Source organism: Seriola aureovittata, chromosome 14 (genome assembly GCF_021018895.1).
Source record: "Seriola aureovittata isolate HTS-2021-v1 ecotype China chromosome 14, ASM2101889v1, whole genome shotgun sequence".
NCBI lineage: Eukaryota > Metazoa > Chordata > Actinopteri > Carangiformes > Carangidae > Seriola > Seriola aureovittata.
In genome coordinates, this window is record NC_079377.1 from 17,795,264 (window position 1) to 17,818,181 (window position 22,918).

Here is a 22,918-nt window from a genome sequence, read left to right on the forward strand (position 1 = left end):
TCATAGTATAGTAAGGCATAAAAACATCAAAAAACGTCATATATTAAGGCAAAAAATCGTCATAGTATAGTAAGGCATAAAAATGTCAAAAACTGTCGTAGTACAGTAGGGCATAAAAATGTCAAAAAACGCAAGGCATAAAAATGTCATCGTATAGTAAAGCACAAAAACGTCAAAAAACGTCATAGTATATTAAGGCATAATGCGTCAAAAAACGTCATAGTATAGTAAGGTATAAAAACATCAAAAAACGTCATATTGTAAGGCATAAAAACATCATAGTATAGTAAGGCAGAACACGTCAAAAAACATATTTTAATAAGGTATAACATGTCAAAAAATATAGTAGCAATAAAAATGTCAAAAAACGTCATAGTATACTAAGGCATAACGCGTCAAAAAACATCGTAGTATAGTAAGGCATAAAAACATCGTAGTATAGTAAGGCATAAAAACATCAAAAAACGTCATATGGTAAGGCAAAAAATCGTCATAGTATAGTAAGGCATAAAAATGTCAAAAAACACCATAGTATAGTAAGGCATAAAAATGTCAAAAAACGCCATAGTATAGTAAGGCATAAAAGTGTCATAGTACAGTAGGGCATAAAAATGTCAAAAAATGAAAGGCATAAAAACGTCTTAGTATATTAGGGAATAACACGTCAAAAAACGTCATAGTATAGTAAGGCACAAGAACGTCAAAAAACGTCATAGTATAGTAGCCATAAAAATGTCAAAAAACGTCATCGTATAGTAACGCAAAAAAATTTTCAAAAAACGTCATCGTATAGTAAGGCATAAAATTGTTAAAAAACGTCATAGTATTGTAAGGCATAAAAATGTCAAAAAACGTCTTAGTATATTAAGGCATAAAACGTCATAGTATAGTAAGGCATAAAAACATCATAGTATAGTAAGGCATAAAAATGTCAAAAACGTCATAGTATAGTAGGGCACTAAAACGTCAAAACGTCATAGTATAGTAAGGCATAAAAATGTCAAACGATGTCATACTATAGTAAGGCATAAAAACGTCAAAAAACATCATACTATAAAAAGGCATAACATGTCAAAAAACATCATGGTATAATAAGCCATAAAAATGTCAAAAAACGTCAGTATAGTAAGGCATAAAAACATCATAGTAAGGCATAAAAATGTCAAAAAACGTCTGTTATGACCGCGGTCATATTATTGTAGGTGGTTTGTTGTATATGTGTGTGTGTGTGACCTGTGTTCCTGTTTTTTTCATTTGTATGCAAATAGGTGTGTGCCACAGCCGCGCCGTCATTGGGGGAAAGGCTCTGTACCCTGGTTGGTGATTGGCTGCATCCCTGATCACCTGGTATATAAGGAGCCAAGCTGTCCACCGGTTCACTCTCGTTCTCCTCTTCTCCCAACTGGCCACACCGTTGCAGCAATTCAGTTTTGTGTAGTTCGTTGTTTCATTGAATAGTAAGGGTGGGCTGCCAGTTTTGTTTCTCTCGTTTTTTCCTGTTTATTTGGTTAGGGAGGTGAGTTGGTTGTTATTTGTTTTCCCTTGGTTAGCTTAGTTGTTTATTTTCAAGACAAAGGGATTATGTTTATTATGTTGGCCTTAGTCCACCCTGAAGCCTAACCTAAATATTTATTTTCTATATGTTCATAAGAAACTTTTTCTTTATATTCAACTAATCTTTGTGGTGGCTACTTGGGACTTGGGGAAGATGGGGCCAATCCATGTTGTGTCCTAGGGCCCCCTTAGACTGGGGCATAACATGAATTGGGGGCTCCTCCGTCTTCTTGTCGCGCTTTGTGTCCGGTGAGTTTCGGTGAGTAGTTTTTCTGGTTGGTAGTTTTATTTTGGTGTGTGGGGGAATTATGCAGTTTTCATTGGATGATTTTGTGACCAGTCCATCTTTGGCGAAAATTGATAAATGCAGAAAAGCAGACCTTTTGATTGTAGCAAATTGTTATAATGTGCATGTGTCTTTTGGTGCTAGGAAGGAGGAGCTTAAGCGGTTGCTGTGTGGTGGAGCAGGGCGTCTTACCCAAAACAGCTGTTGATGCGGCTGATGCTGCTGCGGGTGAGGCGGCCAGTGACGCACCGGTGGCGGAGGTTGCTGGCACGCTCGCTGCTGGTGTGGAGCTTGGGCCGATCACAGATCCTCTTGTAGGTAACATGACCACAGAGGATCTCCGCCTAGCACTCCAAATAAAGGAGGCAGAGACTCGAAATAAACAGCTGGAGGTACAAGCCATGCATCTGCGCATCTGGGCTCCCGAGCTGGAAAAAGGAGCCCCTGTAGCCTCCACCCCGGTGCCTCTTTCTGGCCACAGTTCTGTTTCTGCTCCTGTTTTTAATATCACTAAGCACATTGCTTTAGTCCCTCCGTTTCGTGAGTCCGAAGTGGATTCGTATTTCAGCGCTTTCGAGCGGATAGCTGCTGCCCTGAGTTGGCCCAAAGAGTTCTGGTCCCTTCTCCTCCAGTGTAAGTTAGTGGGGAAAGCCCAAGAGGTCTGTGCCAGTCTGTCTATTGAAGATAGTATTGACTACAACATCTTGAAAAAGACTGTGTTGCAGGCTTATGAGCTGGTCCCCGAAGCATACCGTCAAAAATTTAGAAACAGTGAAAAAACTGCCAACCAGACTTATGTTGAGTTTGTTCGTGACCAGAGCGTTTTGTTTGACAGATGGTGCCAAGCCTGTAATATTAAAACCATGGCGGAGATGAGAGAGCTCATTCTTCTCGAGGAGTTTAAAAAGTGTTTGCCGGAACGAATTGTTGTCTATTTGAATGAACAAAAACAATCGTCTGTGACAAAAGCAGCCGTGCTGGCTGACGAGTTCATTCTGACGCACAAAAGTGTTTTTTCCATGCCGGCACCTCGCGTTTCACATGCGACATTTGAGCGCAGAAACCGATCCCCAAAGCTGATGCGTAAAAGCACGTTACCAGCTGCGGGTGAGAGCCGCGAGTGTTTTTACTGCCATGAGCCAGGCCAACGCTTAGGAAAAAGGGACAAAACAAAAATGGTAAACCTCCCGCAGGTGTGGGTTTTATAAACTCTGCGTCCCCACCTGTAAAAGACACATTACCCAAACTAGAGGTAAACATGGAGGTTGACCCTCAGTTCAAGCCGTTCATTTCTCCCGGGTTTGTTTCTATAACCGGTGAGGAATCCGGTAAAGTGCCGATGACCATCCTCCGAGATACAGCCGCTTTTCATTCGTTCATGCTAGCTAGTGTACTGCCACTCTGCGATGAAACTTCGTGCTTTTCTGATCTGCTAATGTGGGGAATTAAGATGAGGGAACTCAATGCCCCACTTCACATGGTCCATTTGCATTCACCGCTCGTGTCGGGACATGTGAAAGTTGCCGTGCTCCCACGGTTACCGATCAGTGGCATTTCATTTATTTTAGGCAATGATTTGGCTGGAGGAAATGTGTTTCCTCTGCCCAAAGTCATTAATGATCCACTGTCTGTTGTGTCTGCTTGCTGCCCTCCCTCTGTCTCTCCTGTGGTATCTGTCCCGAATGTGTTTCCTGTGTGTGCCATTACGCGCGCACAGGCTAGAAAATTGGATGAAGTTGTGGATCTATCAGACTCGTTTTTGGCTGCATTAGATGAGGGTGCGCCCTCCTTTTCAGTGTCTCCCACTTCCGATTGTGAAAAAAGGTACCAAAATGTGTTACTGAGTGTGTCAACGAGTGTGATTTCCTTCCTGCTGACGCAGACCTGAGTTTGAATGTGACCCGTGAAATGTTGATAAATGCACAGAAAAATGATCCGTCTCTAACTTCGTGTCTGTTCTCTGTTGCAGCCGCCAAGGATGACAGCAAGCCGTGTGTGTTTTTTCTGGACAACGGTGTCTTGATGAAACGGTGGAGTCCCGACTCCAGCGAGATGCGCGTTGTTAATCAGGTGGTTGTGCCCACAGACTATCGCACGCAAATTTTGAGTCTTGCACATGACTCCAGCTTACCTGGCCACCTTGGTGTTAAAAAGACATACCATCGTGTGTTGCGCAATTTCTTTTGGCCCGGGTTAAAGACCGACGTAGCGAAATATTGCCGCACATGTCATACCTGTCAAATTGTGGGAAAGCCCAATCAACCTGTTCCTCTGGCCCCCCTGCACCCGATCCCGGTGCTCGGAGAGCCCATTACCAAAAACTAAGTCCGGACATCAGTATATTTTGACTGTGATGTGCGCTGCAACGCGGTACCCTGAGGCCATCCCACTGCGCACTCTCAAAGCAAAGCTGGTTGTGAAAGTGCTCATTAAATTCTTTTCAACTTTTGGTTTGCCCAAGATTGTTCAGAGTGACCAAGGCACAAATTTCATGTCCAAACTGTTTGCACAGGTAATGAAAGAGCTAAAAGTTAAACATGTAACATCAAGTTCTTACCATCCAGAGTCCCAAGGCGCACTTGAGAGGTTCCACCAGACATTAAAATCCATGATATGCAAATACTGCCTCGAGTCTAACAGAGAGTGGGATGAGGGCCTCCCTCTTCTGTTATTTGCCGTGCGTGAAACTCCTCAAGAGTCTTTAGGTTTTAGTTCCTGTGATATGGTTTTCGGCCATACTGTGCGTGGTCCCCTTCGGCTCCTCAAAGAGAAGTGGCTGTCAGAGTTGCCAAAAACTGAGCATAATGTACTGGATTATGTCAGTTCTTTTCATGAGCGTCTTAATCATGTGTGTCAGTTAGCCCGTGACAATTTGGCACAGAGTCAAGCTAGCATGAAGCGTCGTTATGATAAGAAGTCTGTCCTCCGTGTATTCCAACCAGGGGAAAAAGTTTTGGTGCTGCTTCCGTTACCTGGGCCCAGTTTGCAGTCTCGGTTTTCAGGTCCATATACGGTGGAGAGAAAAATTAGTGACACCAACTATGTTGTTCACACACCAGACCGCTCGTTTGAGGAATTCAGAGGGTTTTTTGTCTCACTTGTCTGATTCGGCCCGTGTAGATATTACCGCTTTGATTGAGGATAACCTGTTGCTTTTCTCTGACCATCCCAGTTAAACGTCTGTCCTGTACCATGACATCGACGTGGAGGGCCACAAACCAGTTAAGCAACACGCATACAGGGTAAATCCAGCTAAACGGGCCCTGATGCAGCAGGAGGTGAGCTATCTAGTTGAGCATGGATTAGCTGTCCCCAGTACGAGGACGTGGAGCTCCCCCTGTGTTTTGGTTCCAAAACCTGACAACACCTCTCGTTTTTGTAACGACTACAGAAAAGTAAATTCAGTCACAAAACCCGACTCTTTTCCACTCCCCAGAATGGAGGACTGTATAGATCGTGTAGGCTCTGCAAAATATGTGACAAAGCTGGACCTGTTAAAAGGTTACTGGCAGGTTCCTTTAACACCACGCGCCTCAGAAATATCCGCTTTTGTCACACCCGACACCTACCTCCAGTACACCATTATGCCGTTCGGGTTGCGCAACGCTCCCGCCACTTTCCAGCGGCTAATGCAGAGGGTGTTATCTGGCGTCGAACATTGCGAAGCTTATTTAGATGATGTAGTTGCCTACTCCTCCACCTGGTCTGACCATCTCGACACATTGTCTATCATATTCAGCTGTCTTCGTGAGGCCTCTCTCACACTTAACCTTGCGAAGTGTGAGTTTGGCAAAGCCACTGTTACCTATCTGGGTAAGCTATAGGTCAGGGGCAGGTGCGTCCGTTGGCTGAAAAAGTGCAGGCTATTATTGATTTTCCGGTCCCACAGTCCAATAAAGCGCTGCGCCGTTTTCTTGGAATGTGTGGATATTATCGTGGATTTTGTAAAAACTTTTCTGCTGTGGTGGCTCCTCTCACCGGCTTCATAAGTCCCTTGAAACCTTTTGTGTGGTCCCCCGCTTGTCAGGCTGCCTTTGAGTCTGCCAAGGCGTTACTGTGAAGCGCACCCATCCTTGCTGCACCCTGCTTTACGTGACCCTTTAAACTAGAGGTTGACTCCAGCGTGTGCTGTCCTCTTGCAAGAGGATAATCAGGCCATTGACCACTCTGTTTGCTACTTTTCCAGGAAGTTTAATAAGCATCAGCTTAATTACAGCACTGTTGAGAAGGAAGCTCTCGCCCTACTACTTGCCTTGCAGTACTTTGAGGTTTATCTCGGATCTAGTTCACAGCCTGTCCAAGTATATACAGATCACAACCGTTAGTATTCCTCGCACATATGCGCAACTCTAACCAGCGTCTTATGCGCTGGTCTCTCCTTCTGCAGGATTTTAATCTGCAGATTCACCACAAGAAGGGCACAGAAAATGTGATCGCAGACGCTTTGTCTAGGGTTTCCTCAGATCCGTAGGAATTGAACATTTGGGGGTATGTTCAATTCTTGGGTGTGGGGGTGTTATGACCGCGGTCATATTATTGTAGGTGGTTTGTTGTATATGTGTGTGTGTGCCCTGTGTTCCTGTTTTTTTCATTTGTATGCAAATAGGTGTGTGCCGCAGCCGCGCCGTCATTGGGGGAAAGGCTCTGCACCCTGGTTGGTGATTGGCTGCATCCCTGATCACCTGGTATATAAGGAGCCAAGATGGCCGCCGGTTCACTCTCGTTCTCCTCTTCTCCCAACTGGCCACACCGTTGCAGCAATTCAGTTTTGTGTAGTTCGTTGTTTCATTGAATAGTAAGGGTGGGCTGCCAGTTTTGTTTCTCTCGTTTTTTCCTGTTTATTTGGTTAGGGAGGTGAGTTGGTTGTTATTTGTTTTCCTTTGGTTAGCTTAGTTGTTTATTTTCAAGACAGAGGGATTATGTTTATTATGTTGGCCTTAGTCCACCCTGAAGCTCTATATGTTCATAAGAAACTTTTATGTTAATAAATCATTTTCTTTATATTCAACTAATCTTTGTGGTGGTTACTTGGGACTTGGGGAAGATGGGGCCAATCCATGTTGTGTCTTAGGGCCCCCCTAGACTGGGGCATAACACGTCTAAAAACGTCATAGTATATTAAGTCATGAAACGTCATAGTATAGTAAGGCATAGAAAGGCATAACACGTCAAAAAACATCATATTATATTAAGGTATAACATGTCAAAAAATATCAGTATAGTAGCTATAAAAATGTCAAAGTATAGTAAGCCATAAAAACGTCATACTATAGAAAGGCATAACACGTCAAAAAATATCACAGTGTAGTAGCCATAAAAATGTCAAAAAACGTCATCGTATAGTAAGGCAAAATATCGTCATAGTATTGTAAGGCATAAAAATGTCAAAAAACGTCTTAGTATATTAAGGCATAACACACCAAAAAACGTCATAGTATAGTAAGGCATAAAAATGTCAAAAAATGTCTTAGTATATTAATGCATAACACGCCAAAAAACGTCATATTAGAGTAAGGCATAAAAATGTCGTAGTACAGTAGGGCATAAAAATGTCAAAAAACATCAGTATAGTAAGCCATAAAAATGTAAAAAAAACGTCATAGTATAGTAAGGCATAACACGTCAAAAAACGTCATAGTATAGTAAGCCATAAAAATGTCAAAAAACATCATCGTATAGTAAGGCATAAAAACATTTAAAAAAATCATAGTATAGTAAGGCATAAAAATGTCAAAAAACGTCAGTATAGTAAGGCATAAAAATGTCGTAGTACAGTAGGGCATAAAAATGTCAAAAAACGCAAGGCATAAAAATGTCATAGTATAGTAAGGCACAAAAACGTCAAAAAACATCATATTATATTAAGGTATAACATTTCAAAAAATATAGTATAGAAGCCATAAAAAACTCAAAAAACGTCATCGTATAGTAAGGCAAAAAATTGTCAGAAAAGGTCATAGTATAGTAAGGCATAAAATTGTCAAAAAAAACGTCATACTAAAGTAAGGCATAAAAACGTCAAAAAACGTCATAGTAGAGTAAGGCATAAAAATGTCGTAGTAAGGCACAAAAACGTCATAGTATAGTAAGGCATAAAAATGTCAAAAAATGTCATAGTATAGTAAGGCATAAAATGTCAAAAAACGTCAGTATAGTAAGCCATAAAAATGTCATAGTATAGTAAGCCATAAAAATATAAAAAAACATCATAGTATACTAAGGCATAAAAATGTCGTAGTACAGTAGGGCATAAAAATGTCAAAAAACGCAAGGCACAAAAACGTCAAAAAACATCATATTATATTAAGGTATAACATTTCAAAAAATATAGTATAGTAGCCATAAAAATGTCATAGTAAGGCACAAAAACGTCAAAAAACGTCATCGTATAGTAAGGCACAAAAATGTCAAAAAAGGTCATAGTATAGCAAGGCATAAAATTGTCAAAAAACGTCATACTAAAGTAAGGCATAAAAACGTCAAAAAACGTCATAGTAGAGTAAGGCATAAAAATGTCGTAGTAAGGCACAAAAACGTCATAGTATAGTAAGGCATAAAAATGTCAAAAAATGTCATAGTATAGTAAGGCATAAAATGTCAAAAAACGTCAGTATAGTAAGCCATAAAAATGTCATGTCAAAAAACGTCATAGTATAATAAGGCATAAAAATGTCGTAGTACAGTAGGGCATAAAAATGTCATAGTACAGTAGGGCATAAAAATGTCATAGTATAGTAAGGCACAAAAATGTCAAAAAACATCATAGTATAGTAAGGCAAAAAATCGTCAAAAAACGTCATAGTATAGTAAGCCATAAAAATGTCAAAAAACGTCAGTATAGTAAGGCATAAAAATGTCATAGTATAGTAAGCCATAAAAATGTCAAAAAACGTCATAGTATAGTAAGGCATAAAAACGTCATACTATAAAAAGGCATGACACGTCAAAAAACATCATATTATATTAAGGTATAACATGTCAAAAAATATCACAGTGTAGTAGCCATAAAAATGTCAAAAAACGTCATCGTATAGTAAGGCAAAAAAATGTCAAAAAACGTCATCGTATAGTAAGGCATAAAATTGTCAAAAAACGTCATCGTATAGTAAGGCAAAATATCGTCATAGTATTGTAAGGCATAAAAATGTCAAAAAAACGTCTTAGTATATTAAGGCATAACACACCAAAAAACGTCATAGTATAGTAAGGCACAAAAACGTCAAAAAACATCATATTATATTAAGGTATAACATTTCAAAAAATATCATAGTATAGTAGCCATAAAAAAGTCAAAAAACGTCATCATATAGTAAGGCAAAAAATTGTCAAAAAAGGTCATACTAAAGTAAGGCATAAAAACGTCAAAAAACGTCATAGTAGAGTAAGGCATAAAAATGTCGTAGTACAGTAGGGCATAAAAATGTCATAGTAAGGCACAAAAACGTCAAAAAACGTCATAGTATAGTAAGGCATTAAAATGTCAAAAAAACGTCATACTATAGAAAGGCATAAAATTGTCAAAAAACGTCATAGTATAGTAAGGCAAAAAATCGTCATAGTATACTAAGGCATAAAAATGTCAAAAACATGATAGTATAGTAAGGCATAAAAATTTCAAAAAACGTCATAGTATAGTAAGGCATAAAAATGTCGTAGTACAGTAGGGGATAAAAATGTCAAAAAACGTCTTAGTATATTAAGGCATAACACGTCAAAAAACGTCGTAGTATAGTAAGGCATAAAAATGTCAAAAAACGTCATATTATAGTAAAGCATAAAAATGTCAAAAAACGTCGTAGTATAGTAAGGCATAAAAATGTCAAAAAACGTCATATTATAGTAAAGCATAAAAATGTCAAAAAACGTCATAGTATACTAAGGCATAACACGTCAAAAAACGTCATAGTATAGTAAGGCATAAAAATGTCATAAAACGTCATATTATATTATGGTATAACATTTCAAAAAATATAGTATAGTAGCCATAAAAAAGTCAAAAAACGTCATCGTATAGTAAGGCAAAAAAAATGTCAAAAAACGTCATAGTATAGTAAGGCAAAAAATCGTCATAGAATAGTAAGGCATAAAAATGTCGTAGTACAGTAGGGCATAAAAATGTCAAACGCAAGGCATAAAAATGTCATAGTAAGGCACAAAAACGTCATAGTAAGGCACAAAAACGTCAAAAAACATCATAGTATAGTAAGGCATAAAAACATCAAAAAACGTCATAGTATAGTAAGGCAAAAAATCGTCATAGTATACTAAGGCATAAAAATGTCAAAAAACGTCATAGTAGAGTAAGGCATAAAAATGTCGTAGTACAGTAGGGCATAAAAATGTCATAGTAAGGCACAAAAACGTCATAGTAAGGCATAAAAACGTCAAAAAACGTCATACTATAAAAAAGGCATAACACGTCAAAAAACATATTATATTAAGGTATAACATTTCAAAAAATATCATCGTATAGTAGCCATAAAAATGTCAAAAAAACGTCATCGCATAGTAAGGCATAAAATTGTCAAGAAACGTCATAGTATAGTAAGGCAAAAAATCGTCATAGTATAGTAAGGCATAAAAATTTCAAAAAACACCATAGTATTGTAAGGCATAAAAACGTCATAGTATAGTAAGGCATAAAAATGTCAAAAAACGTCATAGTATAGTAAGGTATAAAAATGTCAAAAAACGTCAGTATAGTAAGCCATAAAAATGTCATAGTATAGTAAGGCATAAAAATGTCGTAGTACAGTAGGGCATAAAAATGTCAAACGCAAGGCATAAAAATGTCATAGTAAGCCATAAAAATGTCATAGTATAGTAAGGCATAAAAATTTCAAAAAACGTCTTAGTTTATTAAGGCATAACACGTCAAAAAACGTCATAGTATAGTAAGGCATAAAAATGTCAAAAAACCTCATAGTATAGTAAAGCATAAAAATGTCAAAAAACGTCAGTATAGTAAGCCATAAAAATGTCATAGTATAGTAAGCCATAAAAATGTCAAAAAACGTCATAGTATACTAAGGCATAACACGTCAAAAAACGTCATAGTATAGTAAGGCATAAAAATGTCAAAAAACGTCATAGTATAGTAAGGCATAAAAATGTCGTAGTACAGTAGGGCACAAAAACGTCAAAAAACATCATAGTATAGTAAGGCACAAAAACGTCAAAAAACATCATATTATATTAAGGTATAACATTTCAAAAAATAAAGTATAGTAGCCATAAAAAAGTCAAAAAACATCATCGTATAGTAAGGCAAAAAAAAAATGTCAAAAAACGTCATAGTACAGTAAGCCATAAAAATGTCAAAAAACATCATCGTATAGTAAGGCATAAAAACATAAAAAAAAATCATACTAAAGTAAGGTATAAAAACATCATAGTATAGTAAGCCATAAAAATGTCAAAAAACATCAAAAAACGTCATAGCATAGTAAGGCAAAAAATCGTCATAGTATACTAAGGCATAAAAATGTCAAAAAACGTCATAGTAGAGTAAGGCATAAAAATGTCGTAGTACAGTAGGGCATAAAAATGTCAAACGCAAGGCATAAAAATGTCATAGTAAGGCACAAAAACGTCATAGTATAGTAAGGCATAAAAACATCAAAAAACGTCATACTATAGAAAGGCATAACACGTCAAAAAACATCATATTATATTAAGGTATAACATTTCAAAAAATATCATCGTATAGTAGCCATAAAAATGTCAAAAAAACGTCATCGCATAGTAAGGCATAAAATTGTCAAGAAACGTCATAGTATAGTTAGGCAAAAAATCGTCATAGTATAGTAAGGCATAAAAATTTCAAAAAACACCATAGTATTGTAAGGCATAAAAACGTCATAGTATAGTAAGGCATAAAAATGTCAAAAAACGTCATATTATAGTAAGGCATAAAAATGTCAAAAATGTCGTAGTTAAGTAGGGCATAACACCTCAAAAAACATCATAGTATAGTAAGGCATAAAAACGTCAAAAAATGTCATATTAAAGTAAGGCATAAAAACATCATAGTATAGTAAGCCATAAAAATGTCAAAAAACGTCAAAAAACGTCATAGCATAGTAAGGCAAAAAATTGTCATCGTATACTAAGGCATAAAAATGTCAAAAACATGATAGTATAGTAAGGCATAAAAATTTCAAAAAACGTCATAGTATAGTAAGGCATAAAAATGTCAAAAAACGCAAGGCATAAACATGTCATAGTATAGTAAGGCACAAAAACGTCCAAAAACATCATAGTTTAGTTAGGCACAAAAAAAGTCCAAAAACGTCATAGTATAGTAAGGTATAACACGTCAAAAAACATATTATAGTAAGTAATAAAAATGTGAAAAAAATTGTCACAGTATAATGAGGCATAAAAATGTCAAAAAACGTCATAGTATAATAAGGCATAAAAATGTCAAAAATGCAGCCATGTGTCCATATTTCAGTAATTATTTGGTCTGTGCAAAGTTAACAGGACAGATGCCTGAAGCTAAGCTGGAACACACCTTAGATATCCTTTAATGATTTCAAAAAAATGACAGGCTGATACCAACACCAGGAGGTATTAGCTGGTACCATTCCTGCTGAACATAAAGGAATGCTGCGTAATTGATATATATCACAACACATTACAAAATGTCTGTATATAGACATACTTCTGAGAGAAGAGGTCCCTGTAAGGACTGCCGTGCTGCAGGGCCATGCCGTAGCCTCTGGTGCTCATGCTGTTTCCTGCTACAGTCAGTGTGCAGTCGTCATCTGTCAGAGCAGCATACTCCACCACCGCCATGTCCCACAGAAAGGCATATGACTCTCGCTTTGCCTGGAAATTTGTGAAGTTCCCAAGACACACACAAACACACATGCAAAAGCAAACACATTATAAGGCATTTTCTTTGCATTTTTACGCCTTGAACCCATGTCCCTGTGTTGCTGGGAGAGTGGCACAGGCTTCTCACTGTGAAGAAACAATGAGTAGAACAAACAGAGCTCAGTCAGCATGCAAAATATTTGCACAGAAATTAGATTTAATATTTTTCCCACTCAGAGCACTGAACACTGAATCTCATGCACAACATTAGATTTCTTTACAAAGATGATGTAAATAGTTGGATCGCTATTTTTTTCTAGCTCTGCTTATAGCATATTTTCAGAGACACGATCATGTGCTGTAGCCTCAAGTGAAGACTGTTGAACAACGCCGGCTGAAAATCTGTCTGATATCCTACTGGATTGTTTTTTTTTTTTGTTTGTTGTTTTTCTGTGTTTGTATGCACTTCTCCAGCTTCTTTACCCTCCAGAGTAAGACTATGCTCTCAACTATATAGGGCTCTCAAGTCCACTGACCTTTAATAAATAAACACATACTGTAGAAATCACATTCCCATCCAACTGTAAAACTCAAGTCAGAATGAGGAGCATGCAGTCGATGGTTTGTTAGCTCTAAAGAAAAACATAGTAATTCAGTAACTGCGAACAGAAAAAAATGTAAATGTAAACAAAATAAAACGGAAATAAAATATTTATTCAATGGCAGGCTGCCCCTCCCCCAAATGGCTGAGGAAACACTGCAGTTTAATGCTTTTAAAGTGCATATATCTAGACTCCATTGTAGTTTGTTTAATTATGGATTCTTCAATCTGCTGTGTGTCTGTGTAGCCGTGTGCGTGCTTGTGCTTATTTGTGTTTAAGAAAGATAGAGAGAAGAGAAAATACATTAAAAGTTAATTTGGCAACACACTGAGTTTGTGAGAATAATTAAACCCTCACTATTCACTAGATTAAAAATATCACTTTACTCATGCTTCTGTCAATCAGTGATGGAATTTACTGAACTTACCTGGCTGTGTAACAGTAACAAGCTACAGCTAATTATCATCAAGGCTGAGCTTATGTTTCATAGTATTAATTTCTTCTGAGCTGAAGACATGATTTTAATATTCATATAATTTATTAAGAAGTAAGAAAGAAAAAAGAAAAAGAAATGCCTTCTTTCTTGTGAAAGAATAGCTAAACATATATTTCATATTGTTTGCTTTCCCTAAGAATAGCTTGTTGAAAAGAACCCTACAAAAACCTAACAACAGGCAAGACAAGTTTGAAGGGCTCCAATAATATTTTATTCATGAAGACCAAAATAAATACTTACCTTCTTGATTCCCTCTGATGGGCTGGAGACAGAGTTCTCAAAGCCGTTGTTCTTGTTAATGGTCTTCCAGAGTTCTGCGAATGTGCTGTCCTGCTCCAGAGGGTTGGTGCCTTTGGCCCCGAAATATTCGTACACGGCCGAGTCCCTCACTGTCCCGTAAACCACATCCACTTGCTTGGACAGGTCCTGGAATGACCTTCAGTGAGGGCCACAGTAGCAAGTTAGTTCACCAGATTTGATAGAAAACTGATAAGAAAAACAGGAAATAATATGAAGTAATAAGCAGTAAGAAGATATTCAAATAGAAATTCTTTTTTTTTTCACAGTATAACATGTTAGTTTGTCTCAATTTAATTTGTCAATCAACTATTAATCTTAAAAGACAGTCTACTGTCAGGTCATATTTTGACTCATGAAGAGTAATATGAGTGTCATTTAGTTTTAATGGCAGGATGTTCAGATACACTTGTGGAGCAAGACAAAACCATGTACTTGGTCTTGTCTTTAAAACTAGTCTGTGTTTAAAGAGTAATAGTTGGAAGGCATCAGAGGCAGACTGAAGACAAGTCAGGCTGGGGGCGGAGCTTGGGACATATAAAATTGTATCGTCAGCAAATAAATGGACATTGAAGTCTAAGTCTGAAGGAACAACTATGTTATTTCTGTATAATATAAACAGCAACTGGCCAAGGATAAATCCCTGTGGCAACCCAGTTCTGATGCTGAGATGACTTGATAGAGTAACATTAGCAACAGCAGTCTATTAATATAAAAGCCTGATATACACAACTATTTACAAATGACTTTGTCAAACAGTTTTAACCTTTTATTTTTCTTGCACAAATATTTTTTGCAAATCAAACATTTTTGTTGCCAACAAAGCTGTTCTGCTTTGTCAGCCTTTAAAATCAAAGCCATGTCTTATTACATTACAAGCATGATGCAAGAAGTCACTCACACTCACACTCCTCTTCACTTTTATTCATTACCCCGCCTCAGCCTCCTGGCTTATATCCTTGCATATACAGATTTTTCCCTCTGTTTAAAATTCAAGTTTCAGCTCCCTCCTGTTTCACTCCATCCAATCAGTAAGCGTAACACTACCACCTCCCTCTCCTATGCACATTGGAGCAAATCACTAATCAGCATGCTCTTTATCAACCAAATTAGCTGCACCTGTAGTGTGCTGCCTGCTGGCTCTGATGTCGACGCCAAAGCTTTCCCTGACCACCACTTTCCCTAGCACTACCAGCACCATGACTGCGACCAGAGTAATGTTGACCAGGTTGGGAGGTTAAGTTGCTGACCGATTATGGGGTTCAATCCCCATGATTGAGCATTAACCCCTAATGGAGTCAGCACCAAACTATAACCTACTTTTTATAAACAATACTTTATATCTGAAAACTATTCTCTCCTGATTGAAATGCCTATTATGCAGATGCTGTGTGGCTCCTTGCAGCAGCCATATTTCATATGTAAAGATAATTTCCAATTTTGTACAGCAACATATTTGCTAAATTCCAATGTCCTTTTAATTAGAATTTGCTTCCAGTGTAATTGGAATGGCGGTCTACCCAGATTACCTACATCCATGACTTGTACTGGGTTCATATGTTTGATGTACTGCCTCTGTGCATTTTCCACATTTCTTTAGAAAATCATACTAGAGAAGAACCAGAATGTTTACACAACTAAAATTGTTTTCTCCCCAATTCTCTAAAAAGTGAGAGAATTGAAAAGCTTATCTCAAGATGATGTTGTTGGACTAATTCAGCGATTTAATTAGAAGCCTATATGGTGTAACAGTGGTTGTTGTGGAAAAAGCAAGCGAGACAGAAACAACGTGCTGGATATTTCATGGTCTCCAGCTTATTCTGTTAGATTAAACCGCAAGCTTTACTGCACCAAGTAAAATGCTCAGCCTTAACAGCCTACTTTTATGTAACTACACAAACATTGGGACCTGTAGTGCACTGTGGAACTATAGATCTGAGATAAATCAATCCTATAAATATTTAGATCCACCAGCTGGAGTAAATAGAATAACTAAAAGAGGTGAAAGCCCCTGTAATTTAAGAAAAAATATGAAAAACAATAGACAGATGGCACATTTTAAAAATCAAAGATATGGTAAAATTAAACCACTCACAAGTGATATTATCAGACAGTGACTATTTGAAGTAGACATTGTCTTGTACTGAGGACATCTGCCACCCATTTGTAAGTGCTGTTTCTTGTTTGGCTTTTCTTTCTCAAAGCAATGCAACATACACTTTGATTCCTGATCAATACATAGAGATCCAACCCAGCCCTCTGTTCATTATCTATAATGGCTGGACAAAGATTATAAGAAGCACAGCACCAACCTAGCACACAAACCAATGCTCTTTCTCTCTCTTTGTATTGCAGTACTACAGACACATGCATGTAAAGAATTGTCTTCTCTTGCGTGTGCATGTCACAAGTTTCCTCTAAGGTGTTCCAGGCAAAATCAAAGGCACCAAATTGCTGCCTGCACAGTTGGTCATGGTTGTACTTAATGTAAAATCAGCCATAGAAATAAAGAGTAAAGAGTTAAAACAACATTATAAAAAAACAAGAGAGCTCAGCCAAAGACATCCATTAATTAGTATTAGTCCATGTGATATCCTGGGGGACAAATCATTTTTTAAGAAACGTGACTTTCTCTCTTTCGCTCCCTCTCACACTAGAACATCATACAAATAGTTTTGGTAGGAAACCATTTCATCTCTGTGTCCCAAGGCTCAGGTGTTTTGTAAAGGCTTATTTCTAGAAAGAGCAAACAAAAGGGGGAAAAGCCATGTAGTGTTTAAACCAAATTTATAATATACAAATGGTGGCTTAATTAACCACTGTACGTCAGACAAAGTTGCTAATTGTTCCTGTTACACCCAACTAAGGGCTCATGCAGGCACACATTTAGAAACACAGACACACACAAACAAAGTGTGTCTTGAACTGACTTGTCTAGAAGACTGAAAGATGATTTCTCCATGAAAAATCATAAACACATACTGACTTTAGATTTTTTCAAATGAAGGGCGATGGACTGCACCTAACCTATCCTATAAGATTCAAGACACATTTGGCAGAAACTTTCCAAGGTTTGGACATTGGATTCATGCTGCAGGACAAACTCCAGTTTGAATGATTTTATGGGATACATTTTAGAGTAGATTTGGAGATATGCAGCCTTTTCTGTCAGGCACTTCATACATTAGTAGTGCTTTGGTCACCAGGTGTAATATATTACATTCATAGACAATATTGACTGGTAGAGCACAGAAGGGTAAAAAATGGAGCCTAGAAGTGAACAGTGAGGGAATCTCACCTGTTCTGCCTATTTTAATACTGCAATACACCATAGACCTTTGGCTCCTGGTTCAGGCAGCCCAGCCTTTCTGCCACAACCACAATGACTCCCAGACAGCAAGAACCTGGTTTTGGAGTATTTTCTTTTAAGCAGACATTACTATACCTAATCCAAACATTCTTACAAATGCTTTTCACAAAAATGAAGATTACTATCCGTTACTGAAAGAACTCAATTCCAACTCTGTAAATGCCGCCTGTGTTCTCCGGGATGGTGCTGTACATGCTCCCCACAGGAGTTACAAATAACCCTTCCTCTTCCAAGTCAACCTATGCTTCTCTGTACAATGAGGAAGGCAGCAATAGGCCTGCACAAAAGACCCAATTTACTGTATAAATTTCTTCTGCCATCTGTCCCCTAGTGGTTCAGTGATGGTGCAAAGCAGTTTTCTCCCTCAAAGGAGGTGAATTCTAGTAGAGAAAGAGAAAAAAAACTAATGTTCCATTTTGCCTGATCTTAAGTTGTGAGTGAAAATGATGCAAAGGCAGCAAGTTCTCCCTCTTTGAAAGAAAGTAAAACTTAGGGCAATTATGGGCTTAACTAGATTTGCTTTTGCTGTGATTTATGTGGTAAATTACATCTGTGTTTTGTTTTTTTGATAAACATTGACTTCATAAAAGAAAATCAATTATTGGTGTTTCAGAGAGATGCCCGCTTTTATCATTGTTAATGGTAAGACCTACTGTCCACTCTCAGTTTATTGAATCATCAAGTTGGCCACAAGCATTTCTAAAAAGAAAGGAAGTGGCCAATTTTCAAATAACCTGAGGCATAATTCTTCAGTCCCCCCACCCCTACACACGCACACATGCACAATTTGGAGGTTAGGTGGGAGAATTATTAAGCCCACTAGCAACTCACAGTCAGCGTCACAAATGATGGTGTGCAAATGTGTTCACATCAAGTTTTACATTTAGGAGAGTATTTACTCACACAGATTATGTAATTAGGAAATGGAGCAGCAGAGTTAATTTGAACACTGTGCTGCTAAGTAAGACCTGATGCTGGGCAATTTTAGAAGTGTCTTATGCACATCAGGAAAGCAATGGAGTACAAAAGAAAGGCTCTCTCCTAAGCTAAGCGTGACACACTGGTTAAATAAACCAATAAACATATTTTGGGATTGCAATGATTTGCTGTTCTTCTTGCAATTAAGAAAACAATACGTACGCTATTAAAATAAACTTTTTATTTTAGGATGATTTAGTCCTGTACCCTTCTCACATTTTTCTCAAATAAACAAAAAGTGTATTCTCAGTGTATCTTAAAAGTTTATCACCTCCACAAAATCTCTCAGGAATGTACAGGATGCCTCAGGATTTATTGCTTAAATTATGTTCAGATTTTCTGCACAATGAATTTAGATTGGCCAGGAAGTGAATCCCACACAGGCTACAAATTTTATAAAGCAGTTACTACTGAGAACAGCAGATATGGACATGTTCAGCATGTGCTTTGATTGTTCCAATTTAAAATTTGGTCACAGTGCACTTTCCCCAACCCTCTAACACCTAAATGCAATGAAGTAAGGCTGATTCCATTCCCCAAACTGCACCCAATGTACTATGAGAAAAATTAATGTTCTAGTAATTGGTAATCCAAACATGAATAGATACACACACACACACACACACACACACACACACACACACACACACACACACACACACACACACACACACACACACACACACACACACACACACACACACACGTGAGGTGTGGGCTGCTCAGCACTCCACATGTTACTATTTGTTCAACTGAAGACAGACCTAATGTAATCGAATGCTTCTCTGACCATTCTTTTGAGAGAGACGGCACACCAAATTGGATTTACTGACAAATAACATTTGGACTGAGGACAGGCTAGTTGTTAGGCAGCAAGTCAAAAATTACAGAAAAGCAGTCACACCAAACAATCTGTGCCAAGTGAAAGAGATGATGAGAGATGCACACAGACGAACCTTGAGCCTGAGCTACAGCACTCGTTCCTTTGGTTAAAATATTGGAAAATGTAATGTATGCTACCTCAAGAAAACACTCCACACATAAAACATATATTGCACTGCAAGACACACACACACACACAATAAAAATGATAACATGAAAGCATGCAGAAGCCCTTAAGCTTTACATCAAAGTCTATTTACAGGTGTTGAGGAGCACTACTGCATATAGGAAAAGGTTGTACAAAGCCTTCAGTGGCTCCAGGGGGAGCTGCTCGAACTCTAATAAGTTGCCTCAAATGATGTCACTTGAGTCAGTGTTGGTTGTGGCTGAAAAAATCAGGGGGTGTGGAGTCAGACAGAGGTGAGCTCACAACACCTCAGTAGCCCGCAACTCATCTCTACTCTACTCGAGTCTACTTTAGCAGGCAAACAGGCAATATCTCTGCCTCTGCTGTATGGATTTTATTCATTCATCATTTATTTTAACTATCCATGTGAAGTGTTCAAGGTGGTTGATGTTTCATTTGAGAAGTTAATTGAAGGTATTGTGTCTTACCTGACAGCATTGTCCATGCGTGACACGGTGAGGTAGGCAGCTAGGTTTGCTGTGTAAGATGAACACACAATGAGGGTGAAGAGCCACCAGCTGCCCATGACGATACGCAGAGCCACCGACCCCAGGATGGAGTCACTTCCTGTGGAGGTGCAGGTATAAGGGCATTAGTATTAAAACTGCACACACCATCATCATCTTCCTCATCATCTTCTTCACAATGTACTGTACAGCTTCACATTACCTATCACCACATAAGATCTAATGCAACTATCTCTAATTTAGTATAACTGCTAAAAATAATACAAACTGCAATCCCCCAACACATTTTGAAGTAACACGTGATGTAGACATAATGCTGCCAAAATGTGTGGGAATGGCTTATTATTATTATGGTCTTGTATCCTGATTTTATTGTTTCAATTAGCTCTCATATTATGAAAGAGCCAAGAAAATAAAGACCTTTTTTATCTTAATGCCTTATGTTTTGAAATGCAAGATTTTTTGTATTTTAGGAGATTGGCCAATTCTATGCAAAAAGAGACATCCACATGTTTTGTGTCTGTCTGGTAAGTTAATTGATTATTCTGGTGTATGGTCATAAATTATGAATAAAATGGACGCTGGTGTCTTTTCCTCATGTTTCTAACAGTGATAAAACCGTTTGTACAGTGTTTCTTTCAGCCCTGCTTTTTTTCTAGGTTACATGAAGTGGTACACGTGGGTGAATTAACTAGTAATAAGTGGTTTATCATATCACACCATTGATGTTTAAAGCTGCTACAAGTTGTAATTTCTCACTTTGGAGATAATACTCATTTTTGTATGTAACACTGGAGCAGTCGCCTGCATGGATATGATGATTTGTGTAATTGCGCTATGTTTTCATCCCTTATTTTCTCAAGAGCTTAGTGTATTGAAAACCATCTACCCTGAAATGTTACTTGTACAGTTTTACTTGTCTCTGCACATCCCAATCCATTTATTTTCCAAAGTGTAGTAATCATTAATATTCCTGCTTCCTTTTTCTTCCTGCCTTTTTAATGTTCCTTCCTTCATCTCCTTAATCCTCTGCTTCCCCTTGTTTTCTTTGAGGGCAAAAGACTGGTTTGTCGCAATAGCTTTGCTATCTTCACTTTTTCTCTGTCACACTGACTCTTTCTCTCCAAATATCCAAAAAACAGTGTATGAGGCGCATGAGAAAAATGTCAGCACACATTCTAATTTTGAAGAGTAAATCCATAGAAATGTCATCTGTAAGATTCAGTAGTGTGAAATGTAATGAAAACATATTTGTCCGAAAGTGTCACAATCAACGCGGCTGCACCCTCAGGACAGCTTGGGAAAAAAAACTGAGGGCCTTGTCAGATGCATAGCACTCTAGCATCAGTCATTTTTATTATATATGACTTTGACTGATTTCTTAAGGTCATCAAATGTAAAATGTGTATGAAATTTTACTGGATCTCACCCTACTGCAAAGATCCATTGTGGTGCAGTCGCTTTCATCTTTGAAATAAATTGATTAAATTCTCTAATCATATGAGAAACGTGTTATTTTCTTCACTTCTCCAAGACAGTTCCAGACTATTTCCTACCTCTCCCTGACCTTCTTATAGAACAAAAGAAAGGCAGTCCCTGCTTGAAAAAGGCAGTGAGGAAAGTCAGTGCATCTGTGGGTGGATAGTTTAATCTGCACAGAACATACAACAAAACCCAGCCATGTGTTGGCATATCATTATGAAATCATAAGGGGGATACAGTTGCCAAGTTTATGCTCTCTGACAATGGCGCACTAAGCATCAAGAGTCAGATCCATATCAAAGTGACCCACGCCATCCCAAGAAAAAAAATGCAATCCACTTGACTGGAACAAAAAGTGGCAACGTTGGAACACGAGCCAGAGGAGAACGAGGAGAAAAAAGGCAGAGAAAAAACATGGAATTGAGCTTCTCTTGAAATATAGTGGGTGTTGGGTTAAAAAAGGCTCATAGGCAATGTGCCAGACTTTGATAGATGCAGTTCAGGCTTTAACATCAGTTGCTGAAGTAGTCATTTATCCAAACCGGACATACCTGGATCTCTACCAGGCCTAAAGAAGACATGTTCTCCTTGACAAGGGCACCTTTAGAAAATGCTAGGGTGGGCGTTGTGCCTCTAACTGACTCATTACTGAATCAGCATTTGTTGTATACAGACATTCACATGTGCATTTTAATTAATTGGACTTTTTCTTTATTTTAATCTTCTACCCTTAATCCCTTCAAGTAGTTTTTACTGTTTTTATTTCTCTTTTGTTCTGTTTAGATTTAGGGGTTTCACATTTAAGAACTGCATGGCTGGTGCTTGGTGATGTGTCACTGAAGGCCAAGAGCATTCAATAATTCAATAATGCCACTGACTTTATCAGTTAAAACACACCTTCAAACAGAGAAGTGTTAACTAGAAAGAGTTTGGTGTATGGTTTGGAGGAATGAAACCTGCCAAGCCTCGGCTGTCCAAATACATGATTTATAACTGCTGTCTTTTCATATTGTTGTTGCCAGAATAAAACTATATCACCCACCTTGTTGCACAAAAGCACCGTAGACAATCCAGATGGCGCTCTGAAGTGACGTGGAGACAGAAGGCGGCGGATGGCCTCCTGCACTGTTTTGGCAGCGCACTGCCTGGATGCGCCTGAGCAGGAAGATCATGATGCCCACTACAGGGATGGCTGCAGCGATGCAGGCCCACACTGCCAGGTCAAATGGTGCCAGTAAAGAGAAAATGTTGATCTTCTCCTCTGACTTGCGCATCAGGATTCCCACTGAATAGTCCAGGTAGCGCTTGCTGAAATCCACCACACTCTCGCGCTCGGGAGTGATGGTGATAGCTGATATGGCCAAATCAGCTCGCTGTGGGTGGAGAGTCACATGATCCCATTTTAGTAACTTAATACCATTTCTGGGAATTTCTTATATGTTGTTAGACATTGAAAAAGAATCAATCTAGCATATTTGATATGATATTATATTATT

General features: G+C 38.2%; 1 protein-coding gene across 2 annotated transcripts in view; it reads right to left on the reverse strand.

Annotated features, from left to right (window-relative positions):
• LOC130181071 (glutamate receptor ionotropic, delta-1-like) overlaps positions 1–22,918 on the reverse strand; it is a 236,113-nt gene that overhangs the window by 7,644 nt on the left and 205,551 nt on the right. For both annotated transcript variants that reach the window (XM_056394828.1, XM_056394829.1), the window contains exons 11-14: positions 22,465–22,795; positions 19,902–20,040; positions 14,000–14,195; positions 12,507–12,673 (exon numbers count right to left, since the gene is read on the reverse strand). In XM_056394828.1, the coding sequence (XP_056250803.1) occupies positions 12,507–12,673; positions 14,000–14,195; positions 19,902–20,040; positions 22,465–22,795 (833 nt within the window). The remainder of the gene's footprint in view (positions 1–12,506; positions 12,674–13,999; positions 14,196–19,901; positions 20,041–22,464; positions 22,796–22,918) is intronic.